Source organism: Castor canadensis, chromosome 5, assembly GCF_047511655.1.
Source record: "Castor canadensis chromosome 5, mCasCan1.hap1v2, whole genome shotgun sequence".
NCBI lineage: Eukaryota > Metazoa > Chordata > Mammalia > Rodentia > Castoridae > Castor > Castor canadensis.
In genome coordinates this window covers 155071217-155091641 of record NC_133390.1, presented here as the reverse complement: position 1 = coordinate 155091641, position 20425 = coordinate 155071217, and the positions used below count along the sequence as shown (strand labels likewise).

The following is a 20425-nucleotide window of genomic DNA, read 5'->3' as shown; positions in this document are numbered from 1 at the left end:
AAAAAAGAAGATCCTATATCAACCAATAAAAAGCTGGGCAGTCCAGGCTTGTCCAGGCTTAAAAGCAAGACTATTAAAAAATAACTAAAACAAAAAGGGCTTGAGCCACAGCTCAGTTGGTAGAGAGCCCATCTAGCAAGCATAAAGCCCTGAGTTCAAACCCCAGTATTGCCAAAAAAACCCAAAAAAACAAAAACAAAAAAACCCCCAAAACTGGTTTAAAGTATTTCATTTTAATTTTTTTGTCTTAGCCCTATATTCCCACAGCCAAAAATTCAAAAGGAGAAAAAGAGAAAAGTCAGTTTCCTTTCCCGCCACTTCAACCCCAGCCCTCCCCCACCCCCACAGGCCAATGTGGGTTCCTGGATTCCAGCGTTTTCTGCATGCTTGTTCTTATCTCGGCCCCTCTTCCCTGCCCCTACATGCGTGCTGCAACTGACCTTTCCACTCGTTAGCACATCTTGGGAAGACTCCAGGTCGTTATGCCGCCTTGTTACTACGAGCCATTATGTCATATGCCACTAGCGATTTAGATACAAGTGTCACTTGCCTTCTGCAGGGGTCGCCCTCTCCCCAGGACAGTAGGGAGAGTGTGGACCCAGCCCACCAGGGCCTGTGGCTACACAGGTGTGGCTGTTTGCCCGTCATCTAGATGAGAAATGGTGCTCCATGTGATTTTAATGTCATTGAACTGGTGGGGTTGAGCATCTTTTCCAGGGCTTCCTCTCGAGAGGCAGTGCTCTTGTTTTACAGGCACATCACCAAGCAGAAGAATGGAGGTGGAGCAGGGCTCACTAGTGCCAGGCAAGGCTCGCCTCCCTGGGCTTTGTGGGACTTGCCCCGGGGCTGTCCGTGTGAAGTGACTGCTGGTTGGAGGATTTCTGTGACATCACTTGATTGCTTATTTTCTGAGCTTTGAATTCCCTGTTTACAAACAGCAGGAATAATATAGAATCTCTGAGGAGGACTCTGAGGAGGATGGATTTACACCTTTAGTATTAAATAGCTGGCATAACTCCTTGCTTAAACTATACGAGTGGGAAGTGTTTGTTGAATGAATGACTGCACTAAGTGTAAAACTTTTCAAGCATTTACAGATGAGGAAACTGAGGCATAGAGTGAAGTGCATGTTCTTGCCCACAGGCTTGCAGCTGGTCAGGGTGGAGATGGGATTTGCGGCCTGCTGTCTGCTCTTACGTGTCTCACTTCTTCCCCTCTGGCCTAGGAGACAGGTGCCAAGGTTTACCCCCATCTAGCTGTCTACTGCTGGAGACAGCCCCATCCTTAGAGGCACAGAACAACCATGTTTTATTATGCTTGTGGGTGGGTGGGGAGCCCCAGCTCCAGGGCACCCCATAAGGAGCTTCTCCTCTGGCCTCTGCATATGAGGTCCCTCCATCTTGTACCTCTCCCCACCCCCCGTCCCCTCCCCTTTGTCCTTCTGTCCTCGCTGGGCTCTCTGGGCCCAGTGGAGGTCCCTGACCTGTGCACTGTCCCTCCTTCCAGATCCCATCCTCTGTGGAAGGCTTTTCACACAGCCAGAATTGACTTGTCAATTCTTGACAATGCTCAGGGGACAAGGCAGGGGCCTTGTCACCAGCACTATGCAGTCTCAGACACACAGTAGGCACCTTAGGGACACTTATGGAATAGATGAGATGGATGGATTTGAATGGCTTTATGTGAGCCTCAGTTTCCCCTTATGTAGGTTGACTAGCAGTGTTGTATGAAGGTGACAGAAGATAAAGGATGTGAAAATGTGAGTAGCAGCAGGAAGCTGGAGAAATGGGAGTTACTGTGATCTGAATTAAGATGAATCAAAGGAGATGAGATGCCAAACACAAGGCTCTTAGCAAGGTACAGCACATAGTGGGTGCTAAGGAACGGAAGACATTGTCACCATCATCATTACTGCCATTTTTATTATTATTACAGTGCACATTTCCAAGTTGCAAGTTAGAAGGATCACATATAATGGCATGAAATCTTTCTTTCTCTCTCTCTCTCTCTCTCTCCCTTCTCTCCCCACCTCCTTTTTCTATTTTTGTGAGACAGAGTCTCACTATGTAGCCAAGTTGGCCTTGAGCTCTGGATCCTCCTGCTTTAGTCTCCTGAATGTTGGAATTACAGGTGTGTGCCACCACACCTGGTTTTGGCTTGACATTTTTTTGTGAGTGAAAACAGAAGTGTGACACTTCACGTCAGGCCGGATGTCTTGGTAAGAGTTCAGTTATGCTGACTTCCCTGGGATGCTGGCCTAGGGTCCTCTGAGTCAAGTTTCCACTCTGAGTAAGGCAGGGCTTGGGACCTGGGCCTGGCATCTGACATTCTGTGTTACCGTGAACACCCTTCAGCTAATGTCATTGTTGCAACAGTGGCTGTTCAGCCTGGGGCGCGAGGCAGTCTCCCCCTGGCCTCCAGGACAGGGGACATGTTTCCCATTCCAGAAAGTTACAGTCCTGGTGGCTGCCCAGTTCCTGCTTGGACTCCACCCTCTAGTGGCAGGATGTGGGGATGACAGGCAGCGCGGTTGTGAGGGTTTGGGTCCAGATGGGAACAGAATGGGGGCAGTGGGGGTTGGGAGTCTACAGAGTAGGTATTGATGTGGCCCAGCTGGAATAGGGGGTGGGCTGACATTCCTCAGCTCCCTTGTTCTCTCTCACTGGAACAGCTTCCCCAGGAACCAGAGCAATTGGAGCCTTCCTGTGGTTTCACCCACTGCCCCACTCTGGCAGTGTGACCCAGCATGTCTGAACATCCCCAAGTCTGACCTGTAAGAGGCGCTTCCTGGGTCCCAGGAAGGCGACCCAGTCCTTAGGAGAATGTGGGAGAGGCTGGGATTTAAAAGGATAGGAGTTGGCTAGGGGGACCGGCTACCACCCAAGGTTACGGGAAGCACCCTATCTTTAATTCAAAAACATTAAAAAATTTAAAAACATTGTCCACAGCCCCACGTTAGGGACAGAAGACAGGCCTCCCCCCTCCCCACCTGGGGAAAGAACATGGCTACAGAATTATAGGACTGGAAACTTTTCTTACTTCGTTTTCTAGAATTGTGGGATTTAGATTTTAGATCTCTCTCTCTCTCTCTCTCTCCCTCTCTCTCCCTCCCCTCATTAGATTGCCAAGCAATGAGTTGCCCTCAAATCCAGACCCTGGGGCTCTAGGCTAGAAGTCATGGGAGGGCGCCCCTCCCCCAGCTTGCCCTGGAATGAGTAAGTTCATAAATCCACTTGCCCTCTCTGCTCCTAAAATTGTTCATAATTAGTAGGAGAGGGGCCTTGGAATCAGAATTAAAAAATTTTCCCCCAGAGGATGCCGTTGGGTGTCCCAGATAAAAGCTATAGATTTAATCCAGCCTTGCCTCTCCTTCATCCATCAAATTGGGAAACCAAGGCCCAGAATGGGGAAATGGCTTAGCCAGAACCCACAGCTAGACTGGGACTCACTTCTCTGCCTCCCAGTGCTGAAGCCCTGTCACCAGCAGCCCAGCGTGTCCTGATGGCTCTGTGGAATTGATTTGCTCTGGAGGCCCTGGCCCTCAGACAAGTCACTCGGAGCACAGATGAGGTCATGGGGCCAATTCTGAGATTCAAGGGGCTGGGGCATGGTGATGCCCTCTTTTGCCTCTATTTGCGCTTTCTTCTTTAGGGAACCCTGGGGGGTGAAGGCCCCTCCTCTTCAGCCCTCCCCCCCACCACTGCAACCATTCCTGTCCCTACACCCCCGACCCTGAGCCCAGCATTCCAGTGGAAAACCACCCCACATGGTTTCTATTCTGCTCCTGCAAACTCATCAGCGTCATGGTTTTGTAACACCCACTTGATGCCCAAGAAGCATTTACAACTCTCTTTTTTCTTTTCTCTTTATTTAAAAAAAAAAAAAAGAGAGCTTTTCAGAGGCACAACCTTTGCAGAGGAGAAGCTGGGGCCTGGCAGGCGAGGGGGGTGGTAAGGGTGAGGGTGGGCCTTGGGGGGTTGGGAACAGTGTTGGGGGACCCCATTTGGTGGTGGAGGGCAGGTATGAGGAGTGCTGCCTTGGGACAGGGAGGTGATATTTCATTACCTGGGCCTTATCCCAGCCTGGCCACCTCAGGAGTGCAATTGGCCCTGTGTGTGGGGGGAGGGGGTGGGGGTGGGGGTGGGGGGGTCTGGGATCCTTCTAGGAGGCAAATGACAGGGGTTAAGAATGAACTTGCTGATCAACTTGGTCTCAGCTGGAGGCTCCTCCAGCCTGGGAGTTGGGGATGTCACAGTGAAACGTAAACATGCAGGGGATCCGTGGAGCGTGTGGGCACATGGGGTCCTTCTCTGGTTCTTGACCAGCAATCTCCTTCACGTCTCCCTGGGAGAACTTTGGCTTCCTCTCAAATGTGATACTCTGAGCGGGGAAATCACCAAGTGAGAGCAGAGAGGGTGACTCCTCATCTTACTTCCCCAGGCCTCAGTTTCCCCATGGATACAAAGGGTAGGAGGTGTTGGGTGAGGAAGGGAGTGGCCTGGACAATCTCACAGCCCCATTAAGCTTCAGTGGCCTCTGGGATGAGATGCATGTTCCCTCAGGGTGACAGCAGACCTCATCCAGAGTGTGGGTCCCCAAAACCCATGGAAGACAGTCACTGGGGGAGAAGGGGCACTGGCATTGTGAAAGAGAAGCCAAGGGTAAGGGCTGAGGGGTGTGGTAGGTGGCTTCCAGAAGGATGTGCACAGCAGGCTGGGGCTGGTCATCTAGCTAGAGGTGCTACGCTGGTTCTTTCACAACCAGCTGGGGCAAGGTGTCCAGCTAGGCCTCAGGAAGCCCAAAACCTCTTCCCAAGGTGGCCTCCTTGGGAAGCCAGTGGCTGAGGGCTGTGTAAATGGCCTCCAGGGACAGGCCTGAGGATGAAGGGCTTGTGGTCACCAGTTCTGGGGTTTTTCTGGTGAGAAGCTGGACTCTGGGGACTCTGCCCATGCTGTGCTCAGTCCTGCCTCTTGTAAGCTGCTTCTCTGCAAAGGTAGGGTCAAGATGGGGTCAGGGAAAGGCCTAGAAAAAGATGTTTGTCTTCTTTAAGGAGTTGAGAGAGCCGCAGGGGAGGGCACAGGCTCAAGGGCTCTCTCTTAAGGGGTGGGTATGTGTGTGTGTGGTGGTGGGGGGGGGAGGACATGGTGAAGAACAGAAAAACAGGAGGAAAAGAAAAGCAGACTGATAAAGATGAAGAGAAAGAAGAGGAAGCAAGGGAAGGAAGAAAGGGAGGAGAGGAAAGTGAGAAAAAGGGAAAGGTAGAGAAAGAGCAGGGGAGATGGACAAGAGAGAAGGAGGAGGCGGCAGCATGTGAAGGACAAGGACTGGATGGAGGCGGCAGCATGTGAAGGACAAGGACTGGATGGAGGCAGAAGGGCTGTGGTCACTGAGCTGCTGTGTGGTGTGGTCGCCCGTTGGGTCTGCGGTCCAGCTTCCGGTCCTTGCGCGGGCGCCGGTCCTTCCGACCCTTCTTCCCGAGGCTTCTCTCTGTAAGGAGAGCACAGGGCTTTGTTTCTGAGGTGAAAGGCTGGGTATGTCTGGGATTTCCACAACCCTGAGAGATGAGGGCATCTGCCCACATGCCACCAGCAGGCTCAGAAGAACTGGGGTGCTGGCCTTACTCACCACCTTCTACTGGGGGCCCTGTCCCAGCTCCTCCCACCCCACACCCAGGCTGTGCCTCCAGTAAGGACAGTAGTGGCTGCTCACAGCCCCAAGTGCTGTGTGGATATTAAAATTGCCCCAGCTCCTCACCCCCATTTGACAGGCAGGAGTGGGGTTAGACCCCTGCACTGCTGTCACTGCAGGGTGGGTTGGGGCTGGGCTGCACACCCAAGACCCAGTTCTGCCCCAGTTCTCCTTGGTGGAATGGAGAAAAGGCTCAACATGACACCCGATCAAACCCTTCTCTCAGATGAGGTATACAAGGCCCAGCCAGGGGACCAATTTGCTTGGTAGCCCATCCTGACCTGGAGTTGCTGGACACCAGTCCTGTGCCTTCCTTCTAGGAGGCAGAGATGAGCCGAGTGACCTGTGGACAGAGGCCAGCAAACTCTCTTTAAGAGCAAATGTGGGGTAGTGGTCTCTGTCCATCTCCTCCAGCAGGGGGCCACCTGCCCAGATGGTCCCTCTTCTTCCTGGCCCCAGTCAGCCCCCTTCCCCTTGTTCACTTCACTTGGGTGCTGGCCTCCTCTGTTTGGCCCACAGCAGGTCTGAGTCCCCTGCACCTCTCTGCACTGGCTGCCTGGCCCCCGGAGCCCTTCTAAGCTGTCTGTCATTATTATTATTGATGGGAGAGAAGGCTGAGGTGTGGTTGGGAGCAAGGCCAGCCTAAATTTCTGGTTTACAAAGCGCCTCCACACCCAGCCCATTTCACACATTCTTTGTCCCCCTCTCAGACACTTCCCTGAGGGGGTTGTGTGCCCGCTGGAACTGATGACTCAAGGATGCACAGCGGGCACTTGAGACCTCAGAGCCCACAGCAAGGGAGGGCTGGCTTCCTTCTTCAGAGTCAACTTACCATTCCAGCCCCAGGTCCTCCCTCTGCAGGATGGACTCAGCATTATCACTTAGGCCAGGATGCTCACCTTTGGGGCTCCCCACACCCCTGAGCCTACAGGGGGCACTGTGCATACCCCAAGTGAGGGCAGCATCTGGAGACAGGTGTGGGCACTGCCTGATGGCCCTTGCAGCTTTGAAGGTGGTACTGTGGGGTGAGTGGTTTTGTGTTCCCATCCTTGCCCTGTATCAGCCTGCTAGTTGCTCACCTACCCATCCACCACTATCCACCCACCTACTTCACCACCCACCCACCCCTCTGTCTACCTATCTATTCACCTACCTCACCACCCACCCACCAATCTACCTATCCATCCACCTAACCACCCACCTACCAATCCATCCACCTATCCACTCACCTGCCTAATCACCCACCCACCCATCTGTCCACCTATCCTCCCACCCACCCATCCACCCATCTACTCATCCAACAGAAGTTAACTGGATGCCTATTGCCAGGCCCTGTTTGGAGCATCAGAGGGACAAGCCAAGAACAAGGCAGGCAAAGACCTCATTGTCCTTGGAGCGTGTCCTTGTAAGGAGAGCAGACACTACAGAAGCAACCACAGACAAGCAAGATGGACTCAGAAAGATGTGCTCTCTGTGGTATGTGAAAAAGAGCCTCCAGGGAGGCAGAAACTCCTTGAAACTCTCTGTGGAGGAGGTGTGTGCACTGAGGATGACATGAGGAGCCACTGAAGGGTTGTGAGGTGCCAAGGAGCCATATTTACAAAGCATAGCACCCAGCACGTGACAAGTACTTCAGGGGTGTCTGCAGCTGCTGACATCATTACCATCATCTGGGAAACAGCCGTCCTCTCAGCTATCCAGTCTTCCCCTCTAGGTCCAGTAACACGCACTGCAGATGACCAACCAACCAACCATCTGGCTGTATGTCTGACCCCCCAGTCTGTGCTCTCTTGATTTCTCTGGTCTTATCGCAGTCTCACTTTGTGTCCCCACTGCCCACCACAACTGTCAGAAGCTCCATCTTTGCTCAACCAACATACCGCACATCATTCTGGAAACAGTCTCAGTTGAAACGCCTGGCTCTGGGGCTCCTGTTCTCTTACTCTTGACCACGATTTAGTTATGCCTTTGCGCACTGGCCTACTTTCGACTTCCAGGATCACCCCTTCCTTGCTGTGTAACCTTTGGGCAAGTGACTCAACCACTCTGGGTCTCCATCTTCCTCTCTGTAATGGGGGATAATAATACCTATCTCACAGCATCACTGTGCAGGTCAAATGAGTCAGTGACTGTAAAAAGCTGGCACATTGACCCAGCACACGGTAACGCTGCTAATTCTGTGTTATCACTATGTATGGTGGCATCTTACCAGCCACACTCTGTGGCCTCTCTTCTGTTTAGATCAGTGGTTCTTAATGTTCCCCAGGGGTATTTTGGAAATCTGTGCAGTGGTCATTTACCACAACAAAGGGGATCTCAGTGGACCGGGATCGGCGGTGGTGTGTGGGATAGTCCCCCACAAAGAAGGGCTGTTTCCATTGCATCCAATTGGTTCACATCCTGGCCCCCCCCCCCGCCGCCCCGCATGCAGGTGGAGAGGCACCTTGCTTGTGCAGAGCTGTGCTCTGTCTGCCAAGGGGCTCTGAACATGTCACTGAGTTCCCACACTGTCCATGTGGGTCAAGCAAGAAGTCAGAGAGTTTGCGTGGACTTTACTAAGCATCAGCCACCATTTGGGAATCACATCTCAGATGGTGATGCAGCCAGGCACTCTAGGCGCTGACCACAGTGACAGGGCTGAGTGTTCTCTGTGTATTGGGTCTTGTGCTCCCATCATGAAATCTCTTTTCTTTCTTACATTACAGCTTGGGCATTATACTGAGGTTTAAAAATGATCTGTGCTAATGGCTACCTTCTCCACGAATTTCATCTCACATAGGTAAAGGGTGTGATCCAACGTCCTCATTATTAATAGGGGAGGGCCCTGGGACGGCCGAGGAGACCTGCAAGCTTGCTGCTTGGGGCTGCCCTGGTGAGGACCCTGGGAGACCACACGAGGTCTTGGCTGGGAATGGCCCTGCTGGTGCTGTATGTGAAGGCACCATTTCTTGGATACTACAAGTGTCCCTCCTCCAACCCTCCTGCTGCAGCTCACCTCCTGGGCAGGGCCTCTGGATGGGGCATTTCCTTGACTCAGACAGCACCTGGCAGGTTGCTGCCTCCTCCTGCCTGGCTCGCCCAGCCTCCCGCACCCGGGTCTCCAGGCCCCAGGCAGAGCCACAGGTCTTCCCGTTGTGTGTACAGGGGCTCCAGCTGCCCCAGGGGCCCCGTTCACACTCCTCTGTGGGCAAAGAGAAAGACAAGTCAACTGGTGGCAGGACCCTCCAGGGCCAAGGGCAGAGTCTGGGGGTCTGAAGACACCCTCTCTAGTTGCTGCTGCAGGGGATGCAGGTCCTTGCCAGAAGTGGAGGGGACACTTTGAAAATGTCCATAATTGCCTGGGATGGAGATTTACAAAAGCCTGCAGAGACTGCTATGGGCTGGAAGCCAGAGATGACTGTCTAGCTTTGAAGAGGAAGGCCTCCCAAAGGAGGTGACATGGGAGTTAAAAGAAGAGAGCAGAACTCAGCAGGTGGAGGCGAGGTCAGTTCCATCCAGGGTGGATGGGAAACTGGGGTCCTGGATGACTAGGTTTGAGAGGCCCAGTCACAAGAGTGGAGGTGAAGGTGCTGGAGGGCAGCAGGGGATGAACTGGATAGTCACTGGGGAGCCTTCAGAAGCAGGACTTGTCTTTGAACCTGGCCTTTGATCAATGGTAGAAGGCAGAAGCTACCCAGGGCTGATGTGAGGGAGAATGAAGTCACGGACACAACAGTTCTTAGTAGAGGGCAATTTAAAAATCTACGCATAACACGTATTTTCACATTTGATCCGTTTAAGAGTCCCTGCATGGTAGGCACAGAGCACAGGTAGTTGCAAATGCCCCCGTTTTGCAGGTTAGGTCACTGAAGCTAGGGCAGGTCAGACTTCTATGGGAACACGGTAAGGGCTTGACACAGCAAGTTCAAGGACAGTGGAGGCTGACAGCAGGTCTCCAGACCTCAGACAATGGTGCTGCCCTGAGATACGTTCATCTCACAATCCACACTGAGTACCGACTGCATGCCTTTGCTGTCCTGGGTGCAGAGAGGCAGCTTCATACGGGACAGACCTGGTCTTCCTCTGGAGATCACTGTCTCCAGAAGCCAGGCTGGGAGGGCCCAGGGCAGTAATGGGAGGTATAGGCAGCTGTGGGAGTCCAGAGAAGACAGGACCACAGCCCAGCAGACAAGAAAGCTTCCAAGAGGAGGACACCCCTGAACTGAGACTCGAAATGGGTTGGGGTGTGGGGAGGTGCCAGGCCCAGGGAAGGCAGAAAGTGTCCAGGTAGAAGGATTAGCTCCAAGAGGTCCCCGGGACAATTTGGCTCAGCATGCCCTCTTAGGACAGGCAAGTTGGACAGGACCTCGCCCAGGGAGGAGCAGAATGAAGAGGGGAGAGTGGGGAAGATGGGACCAGATTACTTAGGGTCTGGGCCAGCTCTTCCCAAGGTCACCAAGAGCCACCAAAGAGCTTTGAGCAGCAGAGAAACCTGAACAGATTGTCATTTTGAATTAATCCAGCTACTGGGGCAAGGAGCCACAGAGGTGGTGAGACATGGTGGGTGGGGGTGGGGAGACAGATGTTGAGTGGGCTTCAGAGCTTTATGCTATTCCAGTCCTCCCTACCCCAACAAAGTTCTTTCTGCCACCTGACATACTATGCTTCAATTCTTGTCTCCCACCGAAATGTCCTGTCCATCAGGGCAGAGGTGGTCTTTTGCCTTCTAACATGTCCCCAGCACCTAGGAAGTGCCCGGCCATAGCAGATGCTCTTGAGTGAATGAAGGACAAGATTAGGCTGGACAGAGGATGAGAAGAACCAGGGATGATGGGGTCTCATGCATGGCAACCCAGGGGCCAGGGAGCTGGTCACTGATTAAAGGAACCCTGGAGCAACAATGGACTTGGAATGGGCAGGGGATCTCCAGAAGAAGGTCGGGGGGTGTGAGCTGCTGCTCAGGAAGGGAGCTGCCAGGTGTTGGAGTGACCGTGAATGTGTGCAGGAGAGATGCCTGGGCAGAGATGTGTGGGTCAGGTGAGAATGCCAAGGACGTCCCCCTGTGAGGGCAGACATGAAGGAACAATGCACAGACAGGTGTCTTAGGAAGAGCTGGTGGGTAATAATCAGAGCTGCCATAATAGCAACAGTGAACATCTACTGAGTGCTCACGGTGTGCCAGCTGCCATATTAAGAGTTTTAGATTGCATTTACTCTTTAATCTTCAGCACATCCCCTCCCAAGAGGGTTAGGTGCTATGCTGTATTATAATTGCTTTTTAACATTTAGAGAAATGGAGGGACAGAGAGCTTGAGTGTCTTGCTGAGATTACAAAATGTAAGTTTTAAAGCCAGGATTTGACCCCAGTTCTACTGTTTTCAAACCACCGCTCATCTTCTGTTGCCCTCTGGGTAATAACATCGATCCATGTCGGTAGTAACAGTAACCACGCTCATGCTGGCTACTTCAGCTCTAGTGTGTCAGAGGAGGTCCCTGGGGACCCAACATGGTGGGCTTGGGCCTCCCATCACGACATCTGGTGGATGGTTTCCCAGTCTCTTGACCTCTTCCCAAGCCTCTGCTCCTGGGAGTGCAGGCAAGGCCACACCAAGGAGGCCCCCACTCACCCTGGCACTCCTGTGTGCTTTGGTGGGTCAAGGTGCCTGGTGGGCAGGCAGCCAGACACTTCCCCTTGTACAGGTAGAAACGCCTCTTGCACCGGATGCAGAAGTCCTGGCTGAAGCAGCTTTCGCACGTAGCCCCACATTCTGTAACAGAGCCGGGGACACCCTGGATAAGGGTGGCTGCCAGGGAAGGGGGCCCCATAGGTCTGCCTGAGGTGGGAGGGCCTGTGCACAGCCATGGGCTCTGCAGCTCTGGGGTTAGAAAACAGCGCTGCCTCTGAGCCCAGGCTTGGCCAGGGTCACACTGGGCTGGTTGTGAACGCAGATCCCTTTCTCCCTTGAGCTGAGGCTCAGTGGGGAGGGGCAAGCAACTTGCTTGAAGTCATTCCACAGATCTGGGATGGGAGGTGAGGACTCCCTGGCTCCATTTCCACCGAGGCTCAGAGATAGTGATGTTTTGTCCCAGGTCACAGGGAAAATAGCAGTTAGGAGTCCTTCCCCTAGGTAGAGCCAGAGAAGGTGGGTAAAGTGCCCAGTGCCGCAAAGCAAGCTAGGGTGGAAGGGAAGGTTCTGCTCTACGAGTGCAGAGGAAGGTGGAGAGGGGTTGACTTGCTGAAGGCCACAGTGCCAGCGGGAGCCAAGCAGGTGTCAGAGGCTGGGCTCTGGCACACTCTTACTCCCCCCAGGTTGCATTGGGGGAGAGGGCGGGATGTGGGGTGGGGGTGTCCAGGAGCCCAGCGCTAGCCAGCAGAAGACAAGGGAGGGGCCACGTACTTTTGCACCTGTTGACTTCCTGGCCGCGGATGCCGAAGAAGCCCTGGGGACAGTCGTGCACACACTTGCCGTACTGGCGGATGCCTTCCCGGCGGATGAACAAGAAGAGCCTCTGCTGGCACGTGGAGCAGCCATTCTCCTCAGAACACGTGACACAGCCTGTGCAGTTGCCTCCCAGGACAGCGCCTACTGCAGCCAGACCGGGGCCGGCGTGCGGACAGGGAGGGAGGTAAAGGTGAGAGTTGGTCAACCGCGTGTGAGCCACTCAGACTGTCTTACTGCGACACTAGCGGGGTGCGTGGGTACTCCAACAAATGACTACATTTCGCAATTTCCTTGGTAACTAGACATAACCATGTGATCAAAATCTGGCCAACGGGATATAATGTAAATACTGTTGTGCAATTTCTGAAAAGCTGCCTTAAAAGACAAGGGCATGTTTTCAGCCTTGCCATCCCCTCATTCTTTCTTTTGGATGGAATATGAACATGATGGTTGGAGCACAAGCAGCTATTTTGGATCATGAGATGGAAACCATGCCCTGAGAATGGTAAAGAAATAAGATTAAAGGTACCTGTGTCCCCAAAGAAGGTAAAACTCCTATATTGCAGGTGTAGACCTTTAACACAAAAGAAAACTCAACGTCTGCTTTGCTTAAACCTGTGTTATTTGAGGTTTATATTATTCACAAACTTAACCTTTACTAAAGCAGTGTGCATTTTTGACTCTGGGTGAGGCCCTCATGCTCCCCCAGTTTCTGAATGATACTCCATTCCTCACTGTCACACAGCAAGGACTCCTGCCATCACCTGGTGCAGGAAGGTGAGGGGAGGAAATCTTTGTTGCTCCAGAATTGGGATCTAGGAGCTGACGCTGGGGACATGAGAACCTAAAGACAGCCCCTCCAAGGCTCACAGTGGGTCACAAAGGCTCATAGGGAGGCAGGGATCTAGGGTCCCTAGGAAGGGGCTGTCAGCTGGGGGGCAGTGAGTAGTGCTATGGATCTTCCTGTCCCCAAACTTCTAAACTAAGTGATGACATGCAAAGGAAACCCTCAAGAGCTGGGCCAGGGCTGCTCAAAGGTGCCAGCCTCTCATGCCCTAGCCAGACAGAAACTTATGGCCTCTTCCCACACTTCTCTGAGCAAAGATGGTGACCAAGAAGGCAGGGCCAAGCTGAGAGGGGACAGTGGTCGATGAGCCTGCCTGTCCGTGGCAAGTACGAGGGGTCCAGAGTGGCAAAGGCCATTGTAGCATGAGCCAGGCTCACGTGGCCTGGGCTTCTGCCTCGCCAAGGCTTAGTCTGGCAGGTGTGCAGCAGTGACAGGCAGCAGTGTAGAGTACTGGGGCAGGTGGGGAGAGTCAGAAAGTGACCAGGCGACATTAAGGGACAGGAAAGGACAGCGTACCTTCTTAGAGGAAGCATGTGGGAAGCATCAAGGCACTTCACACTTAACACCAACAAGGTCAGATCATTTAATGAGTCACCACACACTTTGGCTCACCTGAGCTCCATCTGAGCCCCAGGGCCACCCAGCAGGGGACATCTTGGCCTCCCAGCTCCCAGCCCCTCTCCTGTTCCTATTGGGGCAGTACCCCCCTCACTGAGGCATTCCCTGTGTGTGTCACTGGGAAGGGCATATCGTAGTGCCCCCCCCAGCATTGAAACTGAGATGGCCCAGCCCTTCTTTCTTATTTATTTATATATTTATGTATTTATTTATTTATTTTGCAGTACTGGGGGTTGAGGCCAGGGTCTTGCACGTGCGAGACAAGCATTCTACCACTTAAGCCTTGCCCTCAGCCCTTTTGTACGGATCTTATTTTTGAGGCAAGGTCTTGCTAACTTTGCCTGGACTGGTCTACAACTTGAAATCCTCCTGCTTTCACCTCCTGAGAAGCTTGGATTACAAGCATGTGCCACCACGCCTGTAATGGCTGGATGACTGACCTAATCCTCCTCCTCCAATTTCTTTCTTTTCTTTTTTTTGAAGGTATGGGGACTTGAACTTAGGGCTTCACACTTGCTAGGCAGGCACTCTACTACTTGAGTCTCTCCTCCAGCACCCCAGCTCTTCTTCAAGACAGCTGAGGAAGGTCAGTGAGGGGGACATGAAAGTAAAGGGACACATGGGAATGGGGTCCATGGCCCTGCTCAGACCAGGTCACTCTCCCCGCGGTGAGTAGTGCTGCCTTCCCCAACCCTGATCTTCAGCTCTCTGATTCTACGAGCCCCATGCTGTCCCAATTACTCTATTTCTGTTGCTTACAATCAAGGAGTCTACTGATGCAGTGGCCCTTGTGGCGGTCACACAGAAACTAATGTGCACACTGGGACATGGTCCCAACAGCTGGCAAGGGTGGCTGTGACGGCCATTCTTGTGCTCTGGGAAGAGAAAATACAGCAGGAGAACAGAGTGAAGATTTTTGTGTTTCCAAAACTGTTGACTGACAGGGACCTGAGGACCAAGAGAAAGTGTAAAGCTGTAAGAGGGGTTCCTGGGACCAGAGAGAGAATGACATGGACAGATTGGGTAGAGCCAGGTCATCCCATACAAGTGGCAAAAATGTCACATTCTGATATTCCCAAGGGCTGGCAAGGATGAGAGGAAGCTTTTACTTCTGATAGGTATGTAAGCTTTACAGAAAAATCTGGCAATATCCAGTAATTTGAAGATGTGCCTGTGCAGACAGGAGTATGGCTTCTGGTACCCACCCCAGCACACCATGGCTCTGAGGGTGCATTATGGTATGGATTGCTGGATTTCATCCTGACTCAGCAGGTCTGGAGTGGGGCCCAAAAATCTGTCTGTCCCTTCCTCTTTCCCTTCCTCCCTACTTTCCTTCCTTCCTTGATACTGGGAATTGAATTCAGGACCTCACACACGCTAGGCAAGCATTCTACCACTTGAGCCATGCCCCCAGCCCTTTTGCTATTAGTTTGTTTTTCAGATGGGGGTCTCATTAATTTTGCCTGGACTGGCCTGGAACCTGCATTTTCTATCAGCTTCCATAGTAGCTGGGATTACTGGTGTGAGCCATTGTGCCTGGCCTGAGAATCTGCATTTCCAACAGACTACCAGGTGATCCAATGCTGCTGATCTGGTGAGCATTCTTTGAGAACCACCAACCTAGAGAAATGCTTGCATATGTGCACAAAGAGACATGTACAAAGATGTTTATCACAGCATGACTGAATAGCAAACAATTGCACAAAGCGAACCCACTGTCAAAGGAATAAACACATGGTGGTGTAATCATACACCACAGTCAGCTACCACACACACAACCCAGCCAGGATAAATGACTAAGGCAGAACTATAGTTATCATTGTGGACACAGCTCAAAGACAGCGCCGAGAGGAAAAGGCAAAATGTAGGATGAATCACGGAGTAAGAATCCTTTCTATCAAGTTCAAAAGCCTGCAGACCCACACTGGGTAACATTTATGACACGTAAACGTGGGTGAAGAATGAAAGACATCAAAGGGTTGAAGGAAATTCAAGATGGTGGCACTTCTGGTGTTGGAGATGGGGTAAGGGACTGAGGAAGAAGGCTTCAGATCTCATTTGTATCTGTAATACCTAACGTCTTAAAATCTGAAAGATTTGATCACAGAGGCTGATGGGTACTCAAATGTCACTATATTGTTTTTTATTCTTGAGTGTAGGTTTTCAATAGTTCACAATAAAAATCCATTTAAAGAAAAAAAATTATAGTCTTTCTCCTCCTTTCTTCCTCTAGCTCCTCACCCCAAGCTCTGTCCCGTCCTCAAGCTGAGGTTCTGGGCAGTAGAAGGGGACAAATTCTAGAGATGGGAGGGGTTTCTGAAAGCAGTGGAGATTTATGCCCCTGGGCACTGTACTTGACACCTTTCTTGTTCACTCTTCCCCTCACCCTTAGGAACAGAATCCTGATTTTTAGTGCAGCTCACCATTGTCCAAGAACAAAAACTGCATTTCCCAGGCTTCTTTGCAGCTATCTGATCATTGCCTGAAAACTGGCCAATGGGATGTGAGTGGGCGTGTCCTGGCATCACCCAGGAACTGCCTGGGCTAGTCTCCCCTTCTTTCTGTCTGATGGCTGGAGCCATAGCTCCATATGCAAGACATCACGGGGGCATTCACACCTACGCTGAGATTTTTTGCCAGCCCTGTATAGGCCACTGGATCTTTCTGATGCCAAGCACTGATGCTGATATCAGGTCTTCAGCCAGCAGGTCAGCACCATGATGTCAGTGAAGACCAGGGCACCCTCCTCTGTGCCTGCTATGCACTATGGAAGCCTGCTGGAGCTGAGAGTCGACCCCACTGACAAAGGACAAGGGGACCTGCAATTGACTTGAGGTCTATCCCTGCTACAGGGTAGAATATTTCAAACGACAAATTATGTTTGATTCCAGAAAGATGAAGTGGTGTTTCCTGCAAGCTGAGTTAGTGGACTGACTTGCGCCATCTTGGGTGGTGTTGCCATGTTGCAGCTGAGGAATCTCAGGTGGAGGGGAAATGACCTGTGGGTGTCACACAAGATCAGTAGGGCATGGCCCACGCCAGTCGGCCCTACACTGCCTTTCTAGAATATTGCTCACAGCCTGGGATGGAATGACACCATATAACAATATATATGGGATAAGGGCACTGAGATCACAACAAAGAGAAACTCTTATCAGGAGACCTTGGGTATCACCTCTTAGTTTCCCTGGAGAACCCAAGGCCAGAAGGGGTGGCACTGTCCCCAAGTGAAATCCCCTCACACCCAAGGAAGCCCCAGTTAGAGTTAACAGCACCATTTGTAGCATGATGACTCAACCTGCTGAAGGCAAAAGAACCCAACAGTGACAAGGACTTTGGAGAGTGTCAATGTGCACCATGAGCACAGGACAGATGGTAACTAACATCCTCCAACTCCAGGGTTGAAGCGGGAGGTCCTGCAGTCCTGGTCCAGTAGAGGGTTAGGTACACTCTAGTGCCTGTTGGTTGTATGGCTGCCTCTGACATTTTGAATTCTAATGGTCTCCATCTGCCCTTTCCTCACGTCTTTGTAAATTCATGAGAAAGAACAGCAATGTCTTCCCAAAGGTCATGGGCACAGGGTCTTGAGTGCTCACTTTATGAAGAATTAGTGATGATAACTTGACTTTGTGAAGCACTGCTCCAGGAAGAGCCAAACTTGATGGTTCTTAAACTTGGCTGTGCATCAGAATCCTAGGGAAGCTTAGAAAGTGTCTGCGTTGGGCTCAGGAATGTGCATTTTTGACAAGTTCAAGACAAATGTAATAGTCATTTTGGAAGTGTCTTTCTACTCACAGTCTCCTTCCCCTGGGCATTGGGACCAGCAACCATGCTTGTACTATATGACTCTGACCCTGGCCGGACTGGGCCAATTACCATCGCTCTGTAGACTGACTCTGGTACGACAGACATGGTCTGAGCTGACCTCTGACCTCAGGGCATTTGCAGGTGGAGATGGTGACCTGTTCCAGTGCATGCCTCTTCCACAAGATACGGGGAGCACTGGCATCCATACCTGGCTATGCGCTAGCAGAGGCCCAGCCCTCCACACTGTCTTACTTGAGGCTCAGAAGGAGTCAGCTCTGCCCTAACACGCTTTGCCTAACTTGGGCAAACAAAATATCAGGTCCCCTTGACCTCAGTGGCTGTTGGTTCAGAAATAGGCATGATGCCAACAAGGAGCTAGTGTCAGGATTTTTGTTTAAGTTGATAGGAATGAGTGCATCACATTAAGGAAGTGCCTTCTGTGAATGGAGGCCGGGCAGTGGCAGCAGAGTCAGCAAATAGAGACAAATTTACAAAGAGCCCGCTGTGCACTGGAGGCCCCATGTGTTTTCTTCTTACTCAAGCCACTTCAAGTTAGGTTTTCTGTCACTTGCAACCAAATGAATTCTGACTAATACAGAAACAGAGGGAGAGAGAGAAAAAATAAACAAATCAGATGCAGGGGGAGAAGCAGCAACTAGAAGAAACATGGGCTCCAAAAGACAGACAAGCTTCTGAGCGCCTTCCTGTCCCTCCCAAGGCTTGGCTGGTCCCACAGCTCCAAAGAAAGTCACTTTTCCGCTTGAGCTAATTCTCTGCTTTCAACTTACAATCAAAATGATGTAGCTCACTAGATAGGAAACAGATCATAGTGGAGAAACTCTGCTTTGGCAGGGTAGAGGGCCCCAGGGCACCATGTAACCAACTTGACCACCATGGTGCCCTCAAAGGAACCCGAGGTTCCAGGGAACACATTTTGGAAACCCAGAGGTCCTTCTTTATGCTTCAGGTGGATCTTGGCCTCCATCACTGCTCTGTCCCAGCTCAGATGTGTGTTTCTAAATAAAAAACATTTGAGCTCTAATTGCAACCTCCTGAATTTTCTTGGGATATCAGAGTAGACAAACAGCACCCCATGTAATTTCCCTTAGCAACCGTCTCCCATAATTAAGACATCCTCCCCCAATCAAAAGGCCAGTTGGCCCCATATTTATGGCCCTGCATTGTGCCAGCAGTAGAAAGGCTTGGATGACATCTGAGTCACTTGGCGTTCCCCAGCACCTGGGGGCATGTGCTGAGCCTCGGATGTTCATTTCTGGAGAACAATAATCACGCCAGACTCAAGAGTTTACAAAGTGACACAGGCTTAGGATGACTCAACATATACGTTAAAGCAGGGTTGAGTGATCAACCATTCATTCAACAAATAGTCACCGAGCCCCTCCTGTATGTCAGGTCCTGTGCTAGAGGCTCATTGGCTATGAACTTTTGGGACACTGTATGCACATGGGCAAGGCATTTTTCCTCAATAAACCCCATTTTTTTTTAAGTTGTGAAGTGGAGGCTGCCATGATTAGAGCGACACATGGAAGGCTCTTTGCTCAGAGTTCAGCACAGCAGCAGCTGAGAACTGGAGCTGTTGTGACCATGTTGAAGGGGATGGTGTGTTTTCTGTTCACAAGGGTCTTGAAAATCTAAGGACATGTGCCATGGTGCAGGTTCCCAGGTGGAAATCCTGGCTCCCCACTCATTGAGTGACCTTGGTCAGGTCCTTTCATCTCTGTACATCTTAGTTTCCCCATCTGAAAAACTGTGCCAACAACTCCCAGCCTCACAAGCCTTGTTATGAGGAGCATGCAGACAGAGCAGCAAGTGCTGAGCACACAGGATGTGTGTCCTCTGTACACCTGTGCTCCTTTCTGTCCCCTCACCATCATGACATGCAGTGGGACAGTGAACCACCATGTGGCCCTTTCTGTCTTTTGCAGAGGCCAGGGACATTGGCAAGACTGGGAGGTGGACAGCATGGACCAGGAATGTGAAGAGCCCATGGCAGAGACACTCATAGGCAGCTTTGGTCTCAGGTGAAGGCAGATTTATCATTTCTCCTGAGAACGAGGAGTGACCCATGCTCTTCAGACAAGGGTCCCAAGGTCAGGGTCACCGACAGCCTGAGATCAGGCCCATGCACCTTGTTTTGATGGAAGCCAATGCTTACTGTTCACAAGTAACCTCCATTTTTTCCATTTGGGTGTTGGGAGTGGATTTAAGGTCGTCCGTGCAAGGCCATGCCTCCCACCTACCTTCACTCTGCCGTGCTTTCTTTGAGGGCCTCACAAGGCTCAGGGTGACAGCTGGGGAGACTTATGTGTTCTCCGACACATTCATCCCTCAGCAGCCCACAGAAAGCCTGTCACTGAAATATCCCAGTACCCAGGCCAAGAACTCCAGCCCCACTTTTTTTTTTAAGACTAATTTGGACCGATTGCCAATATTTACAAAATCAAGAGATTTCACATAAAAAGCTGGAATTGGAACTTCTTCGGAAAAAGCCAGAACATCTGCCAGCTCCGAGCCTCATTCTTACAGGGCAGTAACTGCTTGGGGTTATATAACTGGTGCGTATGTGCTGCAGTTTGCCACAGTCTTCCCCCCTCCCTATTACTGCCCCGGTGCTGAGAGCAGAGGTCAGCTGCCAGGTCTCCTCACACTGGAGCTTTGTCTGCCCCTGACATCACTCATGTAGACAATGTAGAAGGGGTCTCACGATGTTCCAAGGTTGCCTGTCTCAGTCTCCTGAGTAGCATGAGCCACCATACCTGGCAGAACAGGGGTTCTTAACCCTGTGCATGCACCAGATTCACCTGGGGGAGATCGTGAAAACAGAGAGTGCCAATGCAGGAGGTCTGAGAGGGGCCTGAGAATCCGCATTGCTCATGGGGTCCCACCGACTGCTGGTCACAAGGCCACACTTTGAGAAATATTAATGGGAGCCAGGGTTCAAAGCCAGACCATCCGGGTTCAAATCCCAGCTTAGCCCTACTTGTATGACCCTGAACTAGTGCCCTAATCTGTGTGTCAATTT

At 51.6% G+C, this 20425-nt stretch overlaps 1 protein-coding gene across 1 annotated transcript; it reads right to left on the bottom strand.

Annotated features, from left to right (window-relative positions):
• Positions 1-4187: 4187 nt before the first annotated feature.
• Rspo4 (R-spondin 4) lies at positions 4188-17406 on the bottom strand. Its single transcript, XM_074075253.1, has 6 exons — positions 17371-17406; positions 16511-16574; positions 12066-12329; positions 11295-11435; positions 8684-8869; positions 4188-5487 (listed from the first exon to the last, which is right to left on the bottom strand). The coding sequence occupies exons 1-6, from the start codon at positions 17404-17406 to the stop codon at positions 5384-5386; spliced, it is 795 nt and encodes a 264-aa protein (XP_073931354.1). The 3' UTR covers positions 4188-5383.
• Between the last annotated feature and the right edge of the window lie 3019 nt (positions 17407-20425).

Bases quoted from the DNA above. Each gene is read 5' to 3' on its own strand.
- Rspo4 (XM_074075253.1), bottom strand. From the start codon at position 17,406: ATGGTTGCTGGTCCCAATGCCCAGGGGAAGGAGACT. The intron at 16,575-17,370 runs GTGAGTAGAAAG...TGACACCCACAG, and splicing joins ATGCCCAGGGGAAGGAGACT to GTCATTTCCCCTCCACCTGA. The intron at 11,436-12,065 runs GTACGTGGCCCC...GCTCTGTTACAG, and splicing joins GGAAGTCAACAGGTGCAAAA to AATGTGGGGCTACGTGCGAA.